At 35.3% G+C, this 24,806-nt stretch overlaps 1 protein-coding gene across 1 annotated transcript in view; it reads right to left on the bottom strand.

Annotated features, from left to right (window-relative positions):
* The window catches only part of WDR36 (WD repeat domain 36), a 37,352-nt gene extending 16,968 nt beyond the window's left edge, over positions 1-20,384 (bottom strand). The window contains exons 1-15 of the mRNA XM_054488293.2: positions 20,074-20,384; positions 17,761-17,788; positions 15,517-15,617; positions 13,855-13,972; positions 11,980-12,112; positions 10,296-10,350; positions 8,772-8,904; positions 8,337-8,512; positions 7,872-7,992; positions 7,329-7,394; positions 6,549-6,635; positions 5,259-5,404; positions 2,401-2,515; positions 1,751-1,916; positions 1,426-1,534 (exon numbers count right to left, since the gene is read on the bottom strand). Of these exons, the coding sequence (XP_054344268.1) occupies positions 1,426-1,534; positions 1,751-1,916; positions 2,401-2,515; positions 5,259-5,404; positions 6,549-6,635; positions 7,329-7,394; positions 7,872-7,992; positions 8,337-8,512; positions 8,772-8,904; positions 10,296-10,350; positions 11,980-12,112; positions 13,855-13,972; positions 15,517-15,617; positions 17,761-17,788; positions 20,074-20,235 (1,716 nt within the window). The 5' untranslated portion in view covers positions 20,236-20,384. The remainder of the gene's footprint in view (positions 1-1,425; positions 1,535-1,750; positions 1,917-2,400; positions 2,516-5,258; positions 5,405-6,548; positions 6,636-7,328; positions 7,395-7,871; positions 7,993-8,336; positions 8,513-8,771; positions 8,905-10,295; positions 10,351-11,979; positions 12,113-13,854; positions 13,973-15,516; positions 15,618-17,760; positions 17,789-20,073) is intronic.
* Between the last annotated feature and the right edge of the window lie 4,422 nt (positions 20,385-24,806).

The following is a 24,806-nucleotide window of genomic DNA, read 5'->3' as shown; positions in this document are numbered from 1 at the left end:
AAATCTTTTCTCTTTTAATAATGCTTTATTTCTAAACAAACTATAATAATCAGATTTTCAAAATAAATTTAAATAAACTACTTATGCCACCCATTATTTTTTCTAGCTATGAAAATGGATAAATAATAGATCTCTTTGCCTGTAGTACCTAAGGGTTGTGAGGCACAAATCAGATCACAGGTGAAAGATGACCCAAAAGGAAAAACTTTAAAGTTTACAGTTGTAGTAGACTGTTCATCCAGCAGTTTAAATTAGTAGATGATACTGGGATACGTAAATGTTAATTTGTTCCTCAGGCTGCAGTAATATAATGGGAACTCAAATCTCAAGTTACAGATAGATCAATTTACAGAAGGGTGGTACAGATAGTAAAGGATGGGAAAGAATGATTCTGAGAGGTAAAGTCATGTTATAAATGCTCACAGATTTAACTAACGGGAATAACTTACTACTGAGCAGGGAAACTCGAGATATACAAGTTGAAAGTAAGGTTTGAAAAAGAAATAGGAAGAGCAACTCGACACTGACAGATGTTTTCAAAAGTGCCATTTCAGCACAATTAACCCAATCCCACCCTCATTTCTACAGATGCTGTCAAAACAAATTGTGCTGATGTGTCATTTTGCCAGCCTCCTATCTGCAGAACACAATGTCCTCACCATGTTTTTTTTCTTCGATTTTGAAGGAAAGGAGTAAATTCTGATTTTTGGTGTGAGAACTAGTAAATGTAGCTGTTGGGTTTGTCACTAAGTATTAAGATTTTATTTTTATTTTACTTTTTCTATTTTCAAGCAAATCAAGGTATCTGCAATTGATGAAAAATGATAATATATACTTAATATGGTCCTCAAGTGACAAATTTATTTTAAAAGTTCTTTTTAATGAAATACGCTATTTAAACTAGTTTACTTCTTTCCATATCATATATCCCATTATAAGAACATAATAGTAAACTTAAGCACATTTTTATTAATTAAACCCTTTCAGAGTTAAGATATGTAAACTCTAGAAATAGCACTAAACTAAAATAAACCAGATACCAGATATTCCAGGCAAATGGTCTTCTACTATTAATTCATTCCATACATAGTAAATCAGAAATGAGTTCTCTCAGCCTATTTTAATATTAAGTTAAGAATGACATATATACCAATGGATCATTCATTCTCTAAAGTATACTTTGGCCTTGTTTAGAGTTAATGAAAAAACAGACGAGCTCTAAAACTTATACTTTAATTTGATCGCATCAACTCCCTGAAAAATATTAAACTTTTAATTCAAAATTTTCCTTTAAAATCTTTGAAAAATAGCCTGCAAATTAAAATTGATAACCACCTCATATAATGATTTTAAGGCTATTAAAGGATAACACACCCAAACAAATGTAGAAATGAGTCAAGTTTTATTAGTTAGAGTTTGTTTTACCATGTCATTTATTTGGCCTTGGTGTCCAGAAAACTCTCTGACAATCTTCCTAGTTTCTATGTCCAGAACACTAATGGAGAAGTCATCCAAGGCGAGTCCCAGAATGCCACTAGCAAGATAAATGCACCAGTTTTAATAAACAAAAAACCCTTGAACTAAAATCTCACCTCCACTTGAATTTTGTTAAATCAAGTACACTTCGGGGGAAATTAAGCCAAATGTTGTTCTTTATTAAATAGTCTGATTTTTCCCACTTGGTAAATTGTGACTTTATAACTTTTACCAAAAGAATCAAAGAGAAAATCCATTATCATTAAAAGTTTACCTGTCCCTATGTAGCAACATGATATTTGGAGATGAATTGAGGCTCACAGAATGGATTAAAATTTTGTTTTTAAAGTTCCAGAATTTGAGTAATCCTTCACTACCAGTTGTAACTGTCAACTGGTTTAATCCATCCACTGCGACACCTCTAACAGATCCCTTGTGAGCTGTAAGGTAGATGTCAAAAGAAAAAAAAAATGAGAATTGGCAGTGTTTCTCTCTGAACAATACACACAGTGATTCCTTCATTCAAATATATAAGCTGCCACTTAAATATGCTTTAAAATCTTGAAATTAATCTGGATTTTAGGGGTGTAAGAAGATTCTTAATTATTAATACTGTTCGAGTAAAAAAACAGAAATCAGATCGATACAACATAGGTTTGAAAAGTTTGTTAAGATTTTCTGCTTAAAGGAGAGAAGAAAAAAAATTAATCTGTATAATATCCACGTCACTCTTTAGGTACCCATGACTTTTCTCTTTCAACATGGTCCTTATGATACAATTGCAGTATCTGCCATATAGGGTTGATTATAACCCATCTTCAACTTTAGCAAAATTCCCAGCACTTAAAGATTATACACGCCAGCTTTCACTACTAGTCTTGTATCTATCTACATTAATTAAAAACAAGGAAAAAAATTCTATACCTTGATCCTTGCCAAAACTTCCTCGATGTATGCCAGACTGCATGTTATATACATCTACAGTTCCTGATGAGAGGCCAATTACAGCAAAGTTTCCACAAGAAGTTATATCCACTGCCTTTAAGAAAAAAAACCCACAAATGACAAAGAAAATAACATTTTTATTGCACTTTATGCTTTCCAAAGTATTTTTTATCTACTTGTTCCTTTTTATTTAACAAAAGCATGATAAATGAATTGCTTCATTAGTTTTTTTAACATAAAGTAATATTTGGGTGTATAAGAATATATGCTAGATTCTATCTCCATTCTTTAAAAAGTATGAAGAATTATTATCTAAGAAAACAAAACATAACTAAGGTTAACTCAATTTAAATGTACAAAGTCAAGAGAACTATATATGGGACTAGCCTTCAATTTTTAATTTATTAACAAGGCTAAAGTCAAAACATTCCATTGCCTAATTTCTTTTTATCTTGCCTTTTGTAACTGCTTCCACAGCTGACATAAAACCAAAAACATACCATTAGTTAGAATGGCCAAGCAAAAGCCCAAAATATTTTAATTATGACATATTAGGAAGGAAATATATAAGACACTACGAAGAAAACATTTGGTTTATAAGCAGGTTCTATAATATAATCTCATTTTAATACTTAAAATATCAATATTATGTCAATATATTTTTTCTATATTGAAAACATGAGACTGGCTACACATTTGGTCACTGTTGGAGAAATAACTGATTGCCAATGTGTGTCAGTCAGATGTCATCCACCCAAGAGATAATTCAATTTACATCTAAATTGAATTTACATCTAAACAGATGACTTATACAAACTAAATAGAAAGTATTTAATGAAGGTTTATTTAACTAAGCAAAGCAACATAAAGTTTGACATACCACTTTGTCAAGACATATTTACACTGCATCACATAAATATGTTTTACATACATACATTTTTCTAGATAAAGATTTCTTTAAAAAAATGTATTTTAGATAGGAAATTACTATGGTTAAAAAGCATTTTATCTTCCTAAATGAAACACAAACATTAAGCTGACCTATTTTGAAAAATTCATAAATGTTTATGCTATGTTGTACAGTTATACAATCAGGAAACTAAAGGAGATTGTACGCTGTAACCTACAAGTAGAGGTCCTACATTGTCCTGCTTTACATTTTTTTAGGGGAGTTATTGTTTTTAGTTGGCCTGCTCCTGGCAATCTCTTCTTCTAATTTATTCATTCTAATGTATTATCTAAGCCAAACAAAGCAAAAATAAATAAACCGTGAATGTTATCTTTGAGTAACAAATTGTACTTTAGTGCATAGGCTCTCTATACGTATTTTTGCTTATTACTAATTGGTTACTAGCTTTGCTCCAGATAGCTGAGACTGTCAGACAAATAACTCAACTCCAGCTAAATATCATAGTATACACACATACTAAATGTTCTATAAGTGATCCCTATGGGCTATAAGAATACAGATTCTAGAATGAATTGTCTTAGGTTCAAATCCCAGCTCTGCCCCTTACTCGTTTCATTGATCTTAGGCATGTTGCTCATAAAGCCTGTTTTACTGTCCATAAAAAGCAGCTAACCAATGTACCATGCTGTAGGACTGTTGAAAGGAAAATATGAAATAATCCATGCCAGACAGAAAGCCTGGAACAAAGTAATCACACAGAAAATGTTACCTGTGATTATCATTACCACTACTATTACAACCATTATTCAAAACTACGTAGGTAAATGTCCCTAAGGGAGCGTAAGATAGAATCTTTACGGTTTAGAAAATTATATAAAAGCTTAAGACTGGATTTTCATACTACGGAGAATAAAATATACAAACTTACAATGCAATTTGTATAAAATAGGGTCAAATGTTGAGTTACACTTTTAATAAGCATTTTCAAAAGCAGAGGCATCTATTAAAAACTATTAGAACTAATAAACAAGTTCAGCAAGGTTGCAAGATATGCGATCAATAATGCAAAAATCAATTGCATTTTGATACACTCTCAATGAACAATCCAAAATAAAAAAACACACAAACAAACAAAAAACTCTACTTCAGTAACATTAGAAAGAATACTAGGAAAAATGTACCCAAAGAAGTGTAAGACTTACATACAAACAACTACAGAAAATTGTTGAAAAATTAAGGAAGATCTAAACAAATGGAAAAACACCCCATGTTCATAGATCAGAGACAACACTCAAACTGATCTATAAAATCAAAACGAAATCCCTATCAAAATCGTAGTTGCTTTTTTTTTGCAGAAATTAATAAGCTCATTCTAAAATCCATATGGAAATGCAAGGGACCAGAAGAGCCAAGACAATCTTGAAAAAAGAACAAAAAACCTGGAGAAGTCACACTTCCTGATATTAAAACTTACCACAAAGCTACCAAAATCAACACAGTGTAGTACTGGTATAGGAACAGACATACAGATCAATGGAAGAGAATTCAGAGTCCAGAAATAAACTCTTACATACATGGTCAAATGACTTTCAGCAGAGGAAACGATCTTTCAGTAGAGAAAGAATAGTCTTTTGAACAAATAGTGCTGGGACAACTGGATATCCACATGCAAAAAAATGAATTTGGACCCCTTTATCATACCATACACAAAAATCAATTCAGAGAGAATAAACCTAAATATAAGAGCTAAAACTAGAAAACTCTTAGAAGTCACAGGAGCAAATGTTTGTGGCTGTGGGTTATGCAATGCTTTAAAATGTTAAACTACATTTTTTCAATCAATATTATGACGAGAAAACTTGAGTATAACAAGATTTCCATAGGAAAGTTTTAAAGAGAAGATACTCTTAGAAACAAGCTCACTTACTGTTGCAGTTATGTCATCTTTCTTCAACTCTTTTGGCTTGAGAAAGTAAGCGCCTATTGTAGATTTTTGATAATTCCAGGTTGAGCAAGATAGCTTACCTTGATGGCAAGCAATGATACCATCCCAGTCACTTTCACGAGCTTCCTCTAAAACGTAATGAAAATCATAAATCAAATTACTTTTCATTCTGTTATTTCATCTATTACTTATTAGGCATCTAATATTTCAGACACTAGGGATACAATGGTAAAACAAACAGGTAATATCTGATAGCAATGTTTCCAATCTAACAAGAGATTATTATTTTTTAATTGACAAAAAATGTGTGTATTTATGTGTTTATGGCATAGAACATAATGTTGTGATATGTATACATTGTGGAACGGCTAAATCAAGCTAATTAACATACCTAACAAGAGATTCCAATTAGAAGAAATTACAGTAAAGTATGATAGTGCCTTATAAGACCACTCAGGAGATTTGGGGAAAGTAAATGGCTCTCTGGATGGAGTGGTACAACAAGTAGAAATTACCTGGGGGGGGATAACATGAACAAGAAAAAATGAACAAAACGGAGGACAGCAAGTAAGTGTAGTATCTTCTTGGGAGGGATAGGAATAGGGCAAGGCGATCAGGACCACACTACAAAGGGTCTTGAAACTCATTTTAAGGAGATGAGATTCTACTCTAAAGGTGTAAGAAGCCACTAAGAAATTTTAAGCAGATGAGTGATGTGATTCAAATGTTTTTAGAAACATGACTCAAGCTCTAAGAAAACAGAAAGGTGGTCATAATAACTTTCAAATAGAAATGGTGCCTCTACAGTAATTTCCCATGATAGATTTCACGCAACAAACCCATTATCTATATTTTTCTTAAAATCACTTCTTTGAAAGCGGCACAGGTCAAATGACATTGTATACTAAGACTTCAGTATCCTTAGATCTTAATTAGTCAGAGCTCTATGTTCTCATACTCTGCTGTTCCAGTTCTTTTTACATTAGTGACTTTCATTATACCAGGCATATGACAGAATAAAAAGGCTATAAAATCAAATATTATTAATACCTGTTATACAGAAGAGCAAAGCCTGATGTTAATAGATAAGAAGTTCACATTTAAAATAACTCATTTTTAGTCTTCACACAAGACCAGCATGCACCTGGGGTTACCTTCTGAATGCTTACTAATATTTGTAAAAGCATTTATTAAAACAGAAAATAAAATAGCATACAGTAGGAAATAAATGACAAAGGAGAACTTCTCAAAACCCCGTATGAAGTTACTTACCTGCTGCAAACTTTGTGATGGGTGGAAGTCTCACTGACATGGTATTCTGAAGTCCTTTACGTTTAACTCTCTTTTTATTTATTAATCCTGAGGTTGCGGGAAAGGGGAACACAGACAGCTATGAATCCTTCTTAATAAAAAGTGTATATAAAAGAAAAGCTATCATTGTCTTGTAACTATAAAGTTCAAGACATTCCCATTTAAGTCAAACAAAACAAAGATGTTATTACCACTGTTATTTTTTAATTCTAAGAAGTTATTTTAGATATTGTTAAAAATAATCTTAAAATTTATATACATGAATGAATAGTATAAGATAGTCACTTAAAAATTAGTAATAATAAAACTGAGTAAGATTTTGTTGTTTAATAAACAAAATTTTTCAAAGGCTGGAAACCATGAAAAGGGAAAGAGAATAAATGATTGCTTTAAAGCAAAAATATTGGATGCCACTTACTTTGATGCTTTCTCTAAGCTACCTTCCATTTTAAAACTGTGCACTCTACAGATAGCTCAAGTGAGGCCATGAACATCTTTTGGGTGGCAGCAGTATGTTTTTACCACCCAAGACACCTAACTTTTTTCAATAACCTTATAGCAGAACCTCAACCACTTCTATAGCAACTTTGATGCTAGGAATCTTACTACCGCTTCCATACATGTTTATCTAGTTCATCCAAGAAAAAATAAAATGCATTGAGGAAACTTCCTCCAGTTGTTTCATAGAATGTTGAAATGTTTCTTTAGTGACTGGCTTATTTTGTCTTGTAGAGGACCTACCATGTCCCAAGCTCTTATTGAATTTTTCATGTACCGTGGAAAACGACTGAAGAGTTCCATCTTGACCTGTTGATATACACAGAAAATCCCTAATCAAGCTTCATTAAAACAAGGGACTATGTGAATTACAAATTTTATAAAATTCAACTTGAAAATCTTGAAGTTACAGTTTGAGACACTTTAAAGGGAAAACCAGATTACAACTACTTCGTTAAAATATTCAACATTTTATAGAATGCCATTTAGTAAGAACAAAGGATAAAATGAAAATGATGTACTAATAATTTTCAGCAGACTAACAGAATTTTTAGAATCTGACCATTCTGTCTCTGAGGATTAGTAAATAGAAGGACACATTAAGCATAGATAATAACATCTATAGTGCTTCTCAAGTAGACAAAAAGGACTCTTAGTTTTACCCCGACTTCTAAGTCACTCAAAGAGATATGTGAATCTAAATATGTGTAAATATCAAACCTAATACTGGGCACCCACATCTCAATACTTGCTGAAATAAACTAATAGTATGAAGCAGAAGCTCACTTGCACTTAGAATCTGCTGTCCATTCTGTCCATAATATCTGATATTGGTAAGAGGAGCACTATGACCCATTCTGAATCTCAAAAGTCGGCCTTCACCTGTAGGACCATCAAATATCCATATCTGCCAAGAAATAAAAACGTCAGTTCTTCTACAATGTTCCATCTGATCCGCAAGTAGTCAAATCACCCCCTACATAAATCAACTGGCATTGAGTAGTGCTTGCTAAGCCACTGACCCTGGAGCTACAAGGGAGAGAGTGGGTATTGGGGGAGAAATAAACTGTAATTCTTTCCCGCTTCACTGCAATCATGTCACCTGCTGTGCTTTTTGTTTCATCTATACCAATATCTCATTCCATATTCCTTTCATCTTCTAGGTTGAAAGCTGATACATTAAAGCAAGCTTGTAATAACCCAAAGGGTAAGTTAGATGAGCCAGGAAGATGTTAACAATAATCGTAATACCCTAAGAGCATTGTCAGCGCCATTTGTGACAAGAAGTGGCTCTCTATGGAGAAATGTCAGTCCGGCAATTGCTGTAGAGTGTGCACTTCTCATTTGGTTGATTAATTTTTTGTCTTCTAGATCCCAGAGTCCAATATGGCCACATGGGCTTCCAGCTGCCATTACTGGATGACCATCTGTTATTAAAATAAAATGCATTAAGAAAAATACTTCTAGATCCCCCAAAATAAACAAGAATTCTTCTCTCTTCCCTTTTAATCCATAAAGTTATAAAAAAACTATATACCAATAACCTATTCATATTTCTTTGCCTTTTACTCCAGTATTCATTCACTTCTATTAGATTAAGCTACCAGAAGACAAAAAAAAATTGACTTTTAAAGTAGTGAATGTTAAGTGTTCTTAACTCCTATCAATAAGTATGTTAAAAGTTACCTGTGCGAAATGAAATTGAAGTAATGGGTCCCCAGTCTTGACGAAACTTCATTAATGTTTCATTAAATTTAATGTTATGAATGATAACTTGACCTGACATAAGACCAATAGCAACAACATCCACGGCTGGTGCCTAAAAATTAAATTATTCAAACTTTTACTTTCTTAAGCAAAATAGCTTTAATAATCCTGATGATACGCATCATTTATTAGGTGTTATCAAAAGAAATAATGAAGTATCTTCTAAAAGATGGCAGAAAAACTCAGGAAGTATTACCACTCCAGCATACTTTTTTATTCAGCATAGAAGTATTCAGAAATGATTTTTCCAAATTACTTCCCAGCTTCAATTCTGCCAGTCAACATCCCATCCTCATTCCCAAAACCTAGCTGGTAAGATTTTGGAAAGAAAACAGCCCCAACAGAAAAAGAAAGCTATGTATAAAATCACTACAGATCACTGGACTGGATGGAAACAGAAAAAGGAGACAACTCCTAGAAAACGTAAAGGCTTGCGCTATGCGTGGCAACATGTAACCAATTACAAAGGAAGTGAAGAATTGCTTATCCAAGAAAGTAGGAAAAACCTACAAAACATGTGAAAAGGCAAAAAAAGTTTTACAATTAGTCTGTTCCAGTTCTAACATTCTATGGTTATAATGGTCTATAATATAAGTCTTACATACAGGCTCTATTATGAATTTCTCTATTTTAGCAAAGATCAATGTCCAATATCATTATAGAATGGAATCAGGCTACACGTTTTATTAATTTGTCATCAAGTGTCTACTATGCATGAGACTCTGTGTAGAAATTGGAGATACTAAAACAAATATAATCCCTTGTCCTCAAGGGACCTAATCCTCTGATACTTATGGAGTCTTCTGGATAGGCAAAAGTGGAGCTAGGTTGATGGCAGTAAGAGAAGATAAGGAATACATATAAATTGGGCAAGTATAGACAATGGATACTGAAAAAGATAAGGGTATACTGGCTACATATGTGGCCAATATAAACACAAGATTCGCTGTAGACATGCATTCATTTATTTGTACATATTTTGCAGATTCATTAAAAAAAAAGCAGTTATTTCTTAAATAGTCCATCATCAAATCAAACATTAGGATTTTGGCTCCAATTATTTCAAACCATAAATCTCAACATCTTGGCAAATTTCTCTACATGACTTACAATACCCCTTGCATTGCTGAACACTCATTTCCAGTCTACACAAGACAATGGACTACATATACTTGCAAAATGATTAGAAACAAGGATCCATAGCAACCACAGGTTTAAGTCAAACTATAAGCACAAAGGACTCCCATAAGCGTTATTGGCAGAGGCATTATTACTTGTTTTAACTTACATTTCCAAAACACTCTTTCCTCAGGCTAACAATTTTAAAGGTAAACTAAGCTATATATTGTTTTGTCTTTACGTCTAAAATTATGATTGATTCCTGAAACTGAAGGATTTTCCTATTAACTTTGTTCCTGTTTGACTTAACAGAAAAATACTAACCTGCTGAAGAGCTGTCACTCCAACTTTCCATCCTGGAAATGTATATAGAAGTTTACTACAAGAAGAAAAATAGTTGAAAGCTGTATTTTTTTTTTTTTTGGAGGAAAACAGTATCAGCTACACATTAAAAAGTGAAATAATAATAGGTGATATTTATTAAGTTCTTACTCTTCCACACACTATTCTGATAATTAAGCTAATGTCACAAGGTTAGTAATATTGTCCAGACAAATTCTAGATCTCAAACTAACTACAATGCTATGCCACCTCATTAAGAAATTAAATGTCCTAAGTGGAAAACAAATACGTGAGTAAAAATCATGTTATATTACAGGCTACAGTAAAAAAAAAATTTAGGACTGTAGTATCTTTATAGAAACATCATCATGAAAGGGAATAACTTATATTTTAATAACAATATTATTTGCATGTTATATGACTGTCATATGACAACAGTAATGCTGCTCTCAATTTCAGAAGCAAGCCATGAATGATAAATAACACATCCACGGAGCAAACAGAGGTATCTGAAATCATTATAATTATCATTAAAGTATTAAATCATGTATTAAATTCTGTAAATGGGCAAAGACAGTATTTCTGTCACTATCCCTGAACCTAACACAAAGTAGGCAGTCAATGGTATTTGTTAAATTGTAATGAAACACTGATTTAAAACATCAAACCTTTAATAATCTTATTTTCCCTTTTGAATTTATAAAGACTTTGGAAAAAAACAATTTGGATGGTCAAATATTTTTGTTTGCTTTTTAAAATGCTATACAAAGAAGTGTGAGCTGCCACCTTTTCCTACTGATAAATGTTTAAATAATGGATAGAAGTATTCAAAATCATGTATCCAGCCCTCTGGCTACATCAATATTACAGATATTTGCCATATCTATGGGAGATTATGGAAGTACTTTTAACCCTAAAAATCATTTCTAAATGCTAGCACTAAATTATTGATTTGCCTTTCCATCTTTTACCTTCTTCATGTACAGAAAATCTTCATGTATGGAAAATCAGAAGCTCCCTAGTAATAATCTCATAATTATTATTTTCTGATGGATCTCATAGATCTTTATTAGAGCCTTCTCTATAGCAATTCTTTACAGCTATTAGGTCATTAGTACATACTTTTCAGTGAGCATTTATGAAGCTGTCTAATGTGTGTCAGGATCACATGCCACCTTTCACATATGTGATGCCACCAGCAACACCTCCAAAAGCAAACATATAGTTATATCTCAGTATCTGTGGGGGATTGGTTCCAGGACTTCCCCAACCTCTCTGCTGATACCAAAATTCACAGATGCTCAAGTCCCTTACATAAAATGGTATGGTATTTGCATATAACCTTCACACATTTATGCATATACTTTAAATAATCTCTAGCTTACTTATAAAACCTAATATAATGTAAATACTATGTAAATAGCTGTTATACTGTACTATTTTAAAATGTGATGTTGTACTGTTGAATTATTATTTATTTATTTTTCCTTGAATATTTTTGATCCGAGGTTAATTGACTCCTCTGATACAGGGGACCAACTGTATTTATAGACAACCCTCCAAATAAATATAAAAGGGCAGGGAGAAATGAGACTTAAGTATGCATTAGGAAGTAGTAGATGAGGATAAGGTGACAACTATATTATTTTCTAACTAAAATACTTACTTGGATTTTACATTCCACAACTGCAGGCTTCCTTGTTCACTGCCCAGAAGTATTTTATTCAAGTAGGTACTTGGATGCAAAATTGCAGAAATTTTAAATACTGATTTATCAAAAGTCAACTGCAGGTATTCTTCTACAAAAGTGAAAGTTATAATTATTTTTTATAAAATAGTTTAAAATGTTTTATATAACCATATATTTATCACTTAAAGTAAGTATCACATCAAAGATTTATATGCTAAAATAAACCGCAGACTTAGATACTAATCTATAAACATTCCTTGAGAAATAAAATGAGGGGCAACTTGTAAATGTAATTTAATTTAGACTGTCAAAAATTTTCTGTAGCTAATAAAAATACTATTAAAAGTTTCATTCACTTTTGAATTACTTTACAGAAAAGCATAATAAAGTTAAAAAAAAAAAGATCCTAAGGATTAACATTAATGTTTCTGTAATTTGATCAACAGACAGGAGTGAATATTCCAAGTGAAGTGCTTATACTTAGCTCTTTCAGGGAATGAAGAGCCAATTATCTGGAAAGTTTGATGGGCCACTCAAAAAATGCCAAAAATAAAAGGCACACCTCAGTGAAATAAGAGTTTCCACAAAAGAATCTCTAATAAAGGAGAAAAAAAAAAAACCGTATAACCCTGTGGAGTGGGGGGTGGCATAGCCAGTGGTCACTTGCTCCAAGATAAAAAAAATTCTCTGAAATCTTTGGTTACATTCAAAATTTCTATGTTTGAATTCTGCTTTTCACTTTACAGTTCCTCCATGATTAAAACAATGTTTCACTCTATTTTCCAGTAAATTTGTGTATCAAAGAAGGTACATTTCACTAAATCTTTAGGTTCACATACTATCTGGCACACTGCTGTACAATTCCAGGGGTATGGGTACCACAGTTTAAGATGTATAGGTATAGGTGAAAATTATATAAACTTCACTTTGAATGCTATTTTAAGAGATCCTTGCCTTTATTCGTCAGTCACTACAAATGGCTCCCTGAAGATACTGGTTCAAGAGAGTCTGCTGGAGTGTAAGAACCAGATCCTGTAACCTAATAAAAGCTCTTTTAACTTCTATCTGCACAGGGAATACTTTTGGAATTCTGTTTCCTCCCTCTACTTGAGCAAAAACAAAACAAGAAAAGGGTTACTAATCTGAAATAAGAACCTGGAATAATTCCCAGAAATGCAATCTTCAGGATATTTACTAAAAAACAAAAACAAACAAACAAAAAAAACAGTGTATTGAACAATGAAATAACCAAGAGGCAATATAAGCTACAAATGTAACCAGATTAAAGAACTTAAAAGATTCAATTCATGATGAACCCAGTATTTTACTGAGGAAAGGTGTAGATATCCTAGGGATAAATTCTTCATGTTTAAAGATACATAATCCCATAAACATAGCCACTGTCTAAGCTATCACAGTTAAAAGAAACTGACTCATATCCCTAGGAAATGGATGTATATTTTCCTTCAGATTACAAGATCAAGTTTACTATTACAGTCTCCTTTACTAAAAGGTGAAAATACAAACCAAGAATTACTCAGGTATGAAAATACATCAATATTCACTCCACAGGGAAAACAATATAACAAATCATCAAAGTTGGAGAACTGCAATGGAAAATACATTAGTTGAGGTAAGCACATTAAACAGTTTATAAGTAGTTAACTTGCTAAAGTTGTTTATCTCTTTCTTACTCAGAACTTTTTTTCTTACACATGTTAAAGATTTTTGATTTTTTTAATTTCTTACTATTTACAGGCAAAATCTCTGGCATAGATGTTTACATAGATTTTAAATTTTAATTAACACATACTACCCTAAGATAAAGCAAATAAATGAGTTAACTCTTACCTTCTGAATATATGTGCCAAATAATAAGAATGCTGTCAGTATCAACAGAGATAATGTGGTCTCCAAAGGGTTGCAAGAGATGGATTTCTGCCTTATGACCCTTAAAGGTATGTACTATCTACAACATCAAAGTTTAAAAGAATTTCATATTATTACTCAGTCATCATGTCATATTACTCATATTATCCCAAAAACATGCTAATCCTGAGATGCTTCTGTTAAGAAATGTACCCCAACTTTTGATTATTCAAGGTTAGGATGAACACATAAATATTAAGGGACCAGGCATGTTCATCTGCTCCCTCAGCCAGTTCAACAATAAGGAAGTAAACTGTCCATTAAGAACAAAGAAATGAGACCTTTGAGGCTCAGCCTTCCATCTTGGGTTAGAGAGGAGGCATGCACACACACCTAGTTCCCTCAACCAATTCAATCAGTGCAACTACATATATCCTAGCGAGATGGTATATTCCAGAAGGCTGATCTCTATAGACTCCATCACCAACTGGCTTTCAGATGAGATGGGAAAGGGGGATATAGGGTCTTCTTCCCCATACCTTTCTGCTTTGACAGAGATCCTTACAGTAGCTGATCCCTCTATAAGTATAGCCCCTTCTCCATGGTTTCAGTTCTCACTAGATTCCAGTAACACTGTTTCTTCTCCTTGGCCCTCTGGCCTTAGGGGTGGTAACAACTTCCTACAGTTGACAGTGTCTGATGCCTCCCCACCCCTATTTTGTTCCCCTAACCCTGATCACACCTGTGCATAAAAGTCCTTTATTAAAGTCTCTGCATCTGAACCACATATAGGATATACATACAGGATAAAGTCTCCTCATGTAAATCACATATATCTCCCTGGGAAAACTATAAACAACAGTACAAAAATGAACATTTTTTCCAATTCTAAAAATCTGAACACCTTCCATTAAAGAACTCTACAGATAAGTTACCTTCCTCTGCCACAGGTAGTGATGATGAAAGACTGTGGGAACCACCTCACTCCAAGTCCCCGACAAGTACAGTGATACTATCATTTGGCTATCTTTGTATCCCCATTCCTACATTTCCTTTCATTCTAGACCACTAAGGCCAGGTCACTTCTCAAGCTAGTTGTTCCAGGACAAATTCAGAAACCAACTGGTAGATTTAGACCAGAAAAGATCTTTCCTTACCAGTGGAGAAAACATAGAATCTAGCTTTCTCTAAATAGGGAAAAGGCATCTGGTTTTTAGAAAAAGAGTTATAAGCTAAGTTATACATAATAAATAACCAATCCACGTAAAGTGGTGGTGCAAATATGAATTTTCCAGGGAAGTATTTTAAAACTATACTTAATAATACACATTACGTCCTATCTCAACAAATATACAAAATAGAAAACTCCCGAGATGGGAACTGACTGGGCATAAAAAATTTTGAAGAAGGTCTCCAAGTAATTCTGATATTCATCTCTGGCAAATAAACTGAAGTGAAGCATCAGTTTTAAGTAAGCCTTTTCTGAAAATTTGTCTTCCTCCAGAAAACTGAATATACATTAGAAAAAAAAGAATACTGTATAGTTCCAGAGTGTGCTGGGTAAAGAATGACAAAATTAAACTTCCCTCCACTATCATGACAAACAACTACTGACTGACAAACAAGTAGTTTAGTGGTACCAACCTCTTTATTACGGGCAAATGCAGAGAAAACATTTCCATAAGCAGCAAAGACTAATCTGCCATCAGCTGCCATACAGCAGATATCCTGTGGAACAGAATTACCTAGCAGAAAATACAAAATGAAAGAAACAGGGATTTTTAAGATGTTAAAGAGAAACCTCAAGTATACATATAACATTTTTCATGGCTATAATTTAAAAATATATATAAATAAAGATCAAAGTTGAGAATCAGTGCACAAAATTTTAACTAAAATATTTTAGATATCTAATAGTAACTATCAAACTAAGGATAGGAAATCACCTTGTCCTTCCTTAAGAGAATGTCTAGGATTTGCAGAAATAAAAACATAATCCTAGAGAAATGAAAGGAAGCTTTTTGAGGTTATTTGGAAAAAACTGTCATTTGAAACACAAAGCTCTGACAGTCATCCAGTCTTCATGTGAACATCTTTTTTTTCTTCTTTTTTTTTGAGAGACTGAGTCTTGCTGTGTTGCTCAGGCTGGAGTGCAGTGATGCAATCTTGGCACACTGCAACATCCGCCTCCCAGGTTCAACTGATTCTCCTGCCTCAGCCTCCCAAGTAGGTGGGATTATAGGAGTGCACCACCACACCCGGCTAATTTTTGTATTTTTAGAAGAGACAGGGTTTCACCATGTTAGACAGGCTGGTCTTGAACTCCTGACCTCAGGTGATCTGCCCACCTCGGCCTTCCAAAGTGCTGGGATTACAGGCGTGAGCCACCATGCCTGACCCACGTGAGTATCTTCTGGAACATCAAGTTCACTAATAACTCCAGAAAAATTTTAAAAGTAACTCAAAATCTAAATCTCCAACTCTACCCTTTGGACCAACCCAAAAATATTACATATGGTATTCTATATGCCTATTCCTAAAACATTTAAAGACAATATTGTTTCTACAGTCTTCTCCAAGGGAAATATGCCTATCGATCTTTAGCATTTCTCACGTGACATATGATTCTTCTCTCAGTATCCTGGTCACACTGACCTTTTCATTTCCTCTTTTGGGGCAGGAGGGTTAGTAGACACAGGATTGTTGTACTTTTCATGCTGCAAATTCCATATTAGGATTTGTTTGCATAATCCTGTTTTATAAGTTTATCATTCACTTTTGTATTCAACTTAAGTTCCAATGCCTTTCTTCTGCCTTCTATTATTAAAATATAAGTTTAATAGACATAAACATTACAGTCCTTGTAGGTCTTCTGTTTCTCTCACAAGAACCATATTTGATGGTAAAACAAGTACCTCTCAGCCCTGAGAAATGTTTTATTCTATTAGATAGTTAAAAAAAAAAAAAAAAAAAAAAAAAACCCTTCCATTGGAAAGCAATACCAAAATGTGAGAAAAGGGAAAACTTTGCCTTACAGTAGAAGGAATGATGGCAAAAGAAAATCACTATAGGCTGACTATGCTTTATCTGAAATGCTTGAGACCAGAAGTGTTTCAGATTTTGTTTTTTTTTGGATTTTGGACTATTTGTATAACCAGGTGAATGTTCCTAATCTGAAAATCTGAAATCGGAAATGTTCCAATGAATATTTCCCTGTTAACATCATGTTGACTCTCAAAAAGTTTCAGACTTAGGAGCATTTTGGGTTTCAAATTTTTGGATTAGGGATAATCAACATGCATTTGGCAACCATCATACTAATAACTGATTCAGGCAAGTATCATCATGAAATATAAAAGCAGCAGGTAATAACTTTGAAGAGTACTAAGATATTTACATAGTCCCAGTGCATACTACTAAAAGATACTTACTCGTTACAAATGACAAAACACTAACTTAAAAATAGAGCCTCCTAACCAATCACTACCAGGAACAGAACCAACTAACAGCATGTGCCTTCTGAAACAATTCACTGTGATTCCTCCCAAGGGGTACAACCTAAATCTAATCCTGAAGAAATGTCAAAAAAACTCAAACTGAAGGACATTCTAAATGAACCTGTACTCTTCAAAAATGTCAATGTGTCAATGTCATGAAGCACAAAGAAAGTCTAAAGAACAGTTCCAGATTAAAGAAAATAAAGATACATAACAACTAAAAGCAAAACATGATTCTATCCTGGCACCCTTTTTTGTTGCTGATAATGTAAGTTTACGAGACATACATGTTACCCTCGCTTCCTTATATGCTCTGTAAGTCTCAAATTTATGTGAAAATAAAAAAAAAATGTTTAGATGTGCATAAATTCAGAATAAAGTCCATACTTACTTACTGCAACCAGACTAAGTTTCTGAACCTGTTTAAAAAAGAAAAAAGGTTAAATTTTCATTAACAAACATAATCATAATAACCTAACATCTGAGGATTAAGATATAACCTCATACGTATATTTGCTATGCTGTCCTTCATAAGAAGGACACTTATTGACACTAATTTTCATTATTAGGAAAGTTTATATTTTTAACGGTATTTCACCAGGAGTGGTGATGGAAGGGGTAGGTAAATGTTTTCTATAATGGGCCAAATATTAAATATTTTAGGCTTTGCAGGCAATGCATGTGGTCTCTGTTGCAACTACTCACTTCTGCCACCGCAGCATGAAAACAGCCATACGTAATAGATAAATAATGTGCATGGGTATATTAAACTTTTGATTTTCACATAGTTTTCATGTCATGAAATATCCTTCTCCCTACCCCCAGCCTGCCCCCACAAACATTTAAACATGTCAAAATCATTCGTAACTCCTGGGTCATACAAAAACAAGCAGAGGGCTAGACTGGCTTATAGACTGTAATTTGCTGACCCCATTCATGGCTACTGATCCAGCTGTATGACCCTGGAAACATAAGCTCCCTGTGCTTCAAATTCTTCATCTGTAAAACAGGTATTTATTTACTTTATAGGATTGTTATGAGGATTCAATGAGTAAAATCTGTGTAAAACAGAATGGGGCCAGTCATATAGTAACTGCTCAATACATGATAGCTACTACCATCACTACCACCACCTATTCACAACTTGTCTAGTTTCCCCTATAGAAGAAACTAATCTGTAGGACTGTAGGAAGTCTGACTGGGGACAGCATATATAGCCACAGTCATGGGATAGGGCACTTGTAGACCCAATTAGTGACTTCGGTTCATTAGCTCCATTTTTTTTTTCTTTTTACTCCCAAGTATTTTCAGTTTTAGCAGTCATAGCCCAATGCATTGGTTAATCTGAGCAGTGTACAGTCTGGGTAAAGAACATTTACATGCCATGATGTTACGAATGTATCATCAGTGTTAGAACTAGAGGAGACCTTAAAAGCCATCTTTATTATGACTAAATGTCAACACACAGTAAGTAAATTGTTAACTTTATAAAATGTGCAAATATGTTACTCTCCTCACCCCAGGGTTTCTTTGGAAGTAGAATATAGAGAAAAACACCTGTGTCTGTGTGTAACGCAGTGTCAGGAAAGACACTGTACCAAAGACAAGATTTCAAGAGTTATTTCAGTAATAAACTTAGAAAAATTACGTTTCAAGGAAGAAAACATTAACCAGCAAAAGCAAAAGTTAGCAAGCAAGGAACAAGTGCAGAGAATGGTAACACTAAATACTTTCACATGATTAATGATAGGGTTCTAACCCACCCTGTCTCCATTACGAACTCAGACTCTGAGAAACCCAATTGCTCTTCACCTCAGCTCTGCCCTCACTTTCCTTTTCCACTAACTCAACTAGTTCCTAACTCCCAGCTCTTTTTGCTAACAAGCCATTTGATATCCACAATCCTCCAAGAGAGACAACTCTACGTGTTTTCCAGAAAAGAAAGTACTTAATTAACACTGACTATTATCATCCTCCTCATCAAAGTTCCTGTTCTCACAGAGGTTACATTCTTTTGGAGAAGACAAAAGAAACAAGTAAACAAGGGACACTATTACAATGATTGATGAGCTGTTAAAGAAGAAAAAATCATCACTAACAAGTAATTTATCTGAAATTTACTTTAATAGTTTATATAAAGGTGCTACGGTATAATCACACCTATCTTGCAAAGAAATGGTTGCAAGGCTTTGAGTGACAGTGCCAGACACTTTGCGTTAGTTGAAAATAACTGATTGCTATCAGATATTTTCCCTAACGGTAATTAATCTCACCATCTCCGGTTCTCCCAATGTATTCTACCTAGAATGAATTTCTAACTCAGCTCGTGTCACCAGTAACGTAATAGCGTGCATGTTTTTCTCTCTCATTAAGAATGCAAGAGATAGAGGTTTGTCTTAATTATGTTTCCACCTTCAAGGGAAGGTCAATAAATATTCACTGAACAAATATTACTGCCATACAACTGAGATGTTCTCTAGCGGTTTCCCCTTGGCCAGGCTGCCTCTGAAACACGCCCCAGGAGGACTGCAAGTGCTAAATCAGCACGTGGACGTGACCGGATGGCGAAATATTAATAGGACAGGGAGGGGTTAAAGAAGGGAAGCCCGTGGTAGATGGGAAGGGAGAACCGGATTGCTCCAGGACAGAGTTAGGGGCCAAGGAGGGTGGTTTTCCTGGGACGCCAACAAAAGAAGTCACTCACGTCATAGGTGTGGAAACTCTTGCCCACGCAGGTTGTTACATAGAACCGGCGCTTGAGCGCGCTGAACCGCACCACGTGTGGAATGTCGTTGCTGAAAAGTCCCAAGGCCCGGAACCCCGCAAAAAGCGCGCTGGCCGTGCGCCTTTCTGAGGCCCGTTCCATTGCCGCCGCGATCCCGGCTCCTCTCAGCTCTGGTCCTGAAGGAAAACACGTACCCAGTCCCTTCAACGTGTCTAGTGGAACAGTCCTCTGCCAGAGCTGCAGACACAAGACCGCTTCCGGCGCCCGCTGCGAATCGCGTTTCCGGAGACTGCCCTCAGTGCAACACATAAAGTTCTCCCTCCAGAGCTCACATGGGAGGCGTAACTTCGGTTCCGAGGGCCAAGGTCTCCAGCACTTTGCCCAGCATTGTTCTCCAGCTCTTTTGCGGCGGAAGGAAGCTCTTTAGGTTCCGACGGAACCGCAAGGGCGGGAAACAAAGAGGGAAGCACGACGCCCAGGAGAATGGAGGGGAGGTCGACGCCTTGGAGACGGAAACGATTTAAACATGTGATTATTTAAAACTGTACAAAAAGATGAGACTGGAAAAATGTAAACACTGGATATCTGATGATATTAAGGAATTATGTTTAATTTTTACATGTGATAGTAGCATTATGATTACGTTTTTAAAGATCCTCATCTTTTGGATACATATTGACATATTTACAGATGAAAACTATAATGGGACATTTCAAAGGTGACAGAGGGATTCACAGACCCTCTGGGGAGTAGAACTAATTATTTGGGAGGAGGGAACTGCTCACTTGGGCAACTTGGATAAGTGTAGATTCCTCCCAGAAAAGGAAGATAAATATTAAATGTTATTGGGACCCCTGGATTAAGTCAGTATTCCTTGAGGTCGGCTGTCAAAAGCAGACAGTAGAGGTTCTAAAGAGGAGCTCATGATAATGCAAAGGGGAGTCTGGGCAGTTCATTAGAGCTAAGTGCCTTAGGATGCCGAAGAAGACTGATTCCAGTGAAGTGGGTGTCAAGACGCCTCACTCCTCGGGAGCCAGCTGCCTTACCAAGATGTAGGTTTGGGGAACAATCTCTGAGCATGTGAATGTTAACTAAAACAGTGGTTACCTTAGAGCCCAGGACCAAAGTTCAACATATGGAATAACCTCTTATCTTACTGTTTTATTTCCATTTCATTTCGTTAATGAAAATGTTTTGGCAGCCTATTAAGGTTTGGGTCGAGTGACTAATGTAAATATACTTGTACTTGAGAGGGATAAAAAGGGTATATTTACTAATGTAAATATACTTGCACTTGAAAGAGATAAAGAGGGTCTATCTCTACACAGATCAGTGTACTCTCTCGGGTTCCTTCCAGTTCTAAAATGTAATTATTTTATTATGAAACAAAAGTCACTTGTTAGCTAATTTGAATATCTGACTCATACATTCTTCAACAAAAAAAATTTTGATTTATTTTATAGTTCTTGGCACAAAGCCTCAAACACTTTGGATGTTAAGATCATTAAGGGGCAGATGCTAACAGAATGAGAGCTTGTTATTTAGTCCTTGACATGTTGTACTTACTTGTATTTTCATTTTTACCCCGGATTTCTCAATAGCAGTGCACATTTTGAGCCATGTTTGTGGTATGACTTAAAAGTGAACAAGTTGCTAATTATTTGTAAATGTTATTTAAATTAAAAAAGAGGGGAAAAGAGCATCTCACTGTACTATTAACTTATTTATTAGGCTTGTTTTATTTCAATAGTTTAGTGGGTAAGCTCCATAAAGGTAGAGAATTTTTTTTTTCTGTTTTGTTCATTAATACATAACAAGCACCCAGAACAGTGTCTGGAACAAAAACGGTGCTTAATAAACATTTGTGTGTTTTTTTTTTTTAAAGCTACATTTAAGTACAAAAATACTAAAAATGTGGAAAGTTCTCTCTTTTTTTATGTTAGTCATATTCCCTCCTAAAGTAATGAGTTGTGTACTTTAGCATCTCCGATATTTAAACTCCCTCCTGTAAGAAGATGTGTATCTCTGTCCTTTGTCCAAGACTTGTAGCAAATCCTTCATGGTGGAGCAGGAATAGGAAGCGTTTGACTTACTGTGGCCAGTGCATATGAGCAAACATGATGTTCAGCAAGTCCCAGCAGATGCTTGAAGAGTCATTGTCTGTTTCTACCAACTCTCTTGCTCTTTTCTGTTGCCAAAAGAGAAAGGCATGTCTCAAACAGGAGCTGCTTTTTCAGCCTGGGTCCTGAAATGAGGTCTGTAGACAAAGCCTGCAGCTGACTTGAGGTTGCCAGTTTGTAATGTGAGTGAGAATTAACTGTTGTTGCAAGCCAGTGAGACTTGGTGTTTGTTTGCCTTCTAATTACAACCTAGCAAAAGTCCATGTGAATTTTGGAGAAATGTGTGAGAATTAGCATCTAAAAATAAAAAAAATATAGTTTGTTTTACTTTATAGAAGTATTAAAGCTCTGTTACAGAAAGTGAGGACTGGGCCACAGGTTCACAAATGACAAATATCCTCTAATATGATGTTAAGGTTTCCAAATTATTCATGTTCTTAGTTGTGTGTCCAAGGATGACACAGAATAAAGGCTCAGTGGATGTTTGATGATTGAATAAATGCAAGTTTAATTTTTTTATTTTCCATTTTTTGGGGAAAAGAAGGGGTAGGGTTGTTTAAAAAGAAACTGTGGGCCAGGCACGGTAACTCATGCCTGTAATCCCAGCACTTTGGGAGGCCAAGGCGGGCAGATCATGAGGTCAGGAGATTGAGACCATCCTGGCTAACATGGTAAAACCCCATCTCTACTAAAAATACAAAAAACAATTAGCCAGGTGTGGTGGCATGTGCCTGTAGTCCCAGCTACTAGGGAGGCTGAGGCAGGAGAACCACTTGAACCCAGTAGGTGGAGGTTGCAGTGAGCCAAGATCGCGCCACTGTACTGCAGTCTGGGTGAAAGAGCGAGACTCCGTCTCAAAAAAAAGCAAGCTGTGAAGAATAATGATAGATTGCAATGACATTGATTGATAGTTTCCTTTTTCCATTTGCACAGAGCAGGTGCCAGGAATCAGATAGTTTATATGATAGTTGCTGCTGCCGATTCAGTTTCTGACTCATGATGGACTTTAAAACAGTTTATTCTTGGGAAACACGTATTTAACGTTTAATTCATTATAATTGCTTCATTCTTTTACTCAGCATGTCTATTGAGAACTATTATGTGGTAGATATAGTACCAAGATAAAGTATGGGCTACACTCTTAAGATATTACCGTCTGGGCGCAGTGTCTCATGCCTGTAATCCCAGCACTTTGGGAGGCCGAGGTGGGCGGATCACGAGGTCAGGAGATCGAGACCATCCTGGCTAACACGGTGAAACCCTGTCTCTACTAAAAATACAAAAAATTAGCCAGACATGGTGGTGGGCGCCTGTAGTCCCAGCTACTTGGGAGGCTGAAGCAGGAGAATGGCGTGAACCTGGGAGGCGGAGCTTGCAGTGAGCCAAGATCACGCCACTGCACTCCAGCCTGGGCGACAGAGCGAGAGACTGTCTCAAAAAAAAAAAAAAAAAAAGATATTACCAAATCTTCCTCAAACTCCACATCCATTTAATATTTACCCTGAATCATTCCATAAATTTTATATCTAAGATATCTGCTCCAAACACAATCTAAGTTCATCCTCAATACAATTTGCAATGCTCTGCCACTCTCTTCCACACAAGAATAGCTAGCAGAAGGGAGAGTCGAAGAGGCAAGGGTATAGGGGCATACAAATACTGCATTTATGCGCACCATCTTGAAAAGTGGCATCTCAGCTTCAATTGCCAAGGCAATGATCTATTGACATGAGAGTTGTTTATAGAAAGTTTCTTAGCCCATTTGTGCCGCTATAACTAAATACCTGAGACTGGGGAATTTGTAAACAACAGAAATGATTTCTCACAGTTCTGGAGACTGGGTAGTCCAAGATCTAGGTGCCAGTGCTAGTAGGTTTAGTGTCTGGTGAAGGTCTGTTCCTCATATATAGCACTGTCTAGGTGTCATCACATAGCAGAAATGACAGAAAGGGCAGAGGGAGATGAACACTGTGTCCTCACATGGTAGAAGTTGGGAAGAACAGAAGAGACTAGGCTAGTTTCTTCCAGCCTTTTTATAAGGAACTAATCCATTTATGAGGGTGGAGCCCTCAGGATTTAATCACTTCCTGAAATACAATGGGGATTTAAGCTTCAACATGAATTTTGGATAGGACACATGTTCAAGCCACAGCAGGAAACAATGTGAAATATGCCAAAGAATGGCATCCTCTTTACATGTTTACTTTTCCTGCATCCTTACCATCCCAGGTCACAATTTTTGGCTTCTTCCCTAATATACGGGGGCCTGCCTTCATCTTGCTCATCCCTGATTCCCACTTCAAATTAAATCAAGATTAATTTGCCTTGTATTGGCATTCAGGTAAGTTGTAGCATTAATCAGTAAGAAACAATAACCACCCACACAGAAAACAAAAACAAAACCTTTACTTAAGTAGCTCACGGAATGGGAAATCAAAAGGAAGGTGAGGGCAAGGTTGATTAATCTACTTGTGTAATTATATATTTAAAGCTTCAGGCTCTTCCCTTCTTATTTCTCTGCCATTCACGGCTTCATCTCAATCCTGGTCTTAGGATAATTGCTAATTGTAATTGCCACTGCATGCTTCTTTG

This window comes from Pongo pygmaeus, chromosome 4 (assembly GCF_028885625.2).
Source record: "Pongo pygmaeus isolate AG05252 chromosome 4, NHGRI_mPonPyg2-v2.0_pri, whole genome shotgun sequence".
Classification (NCBI taxonomy): Eukaryota; Metazoa; Chordata; class Mammalia; order Primates; family Hominidae; genus Pongo; species Pongo pygmaeus.
Note: the sequence above shows the minus strand (reverse complement) of the source record. Positions and strands in the feature narration are given on the sequence as shown.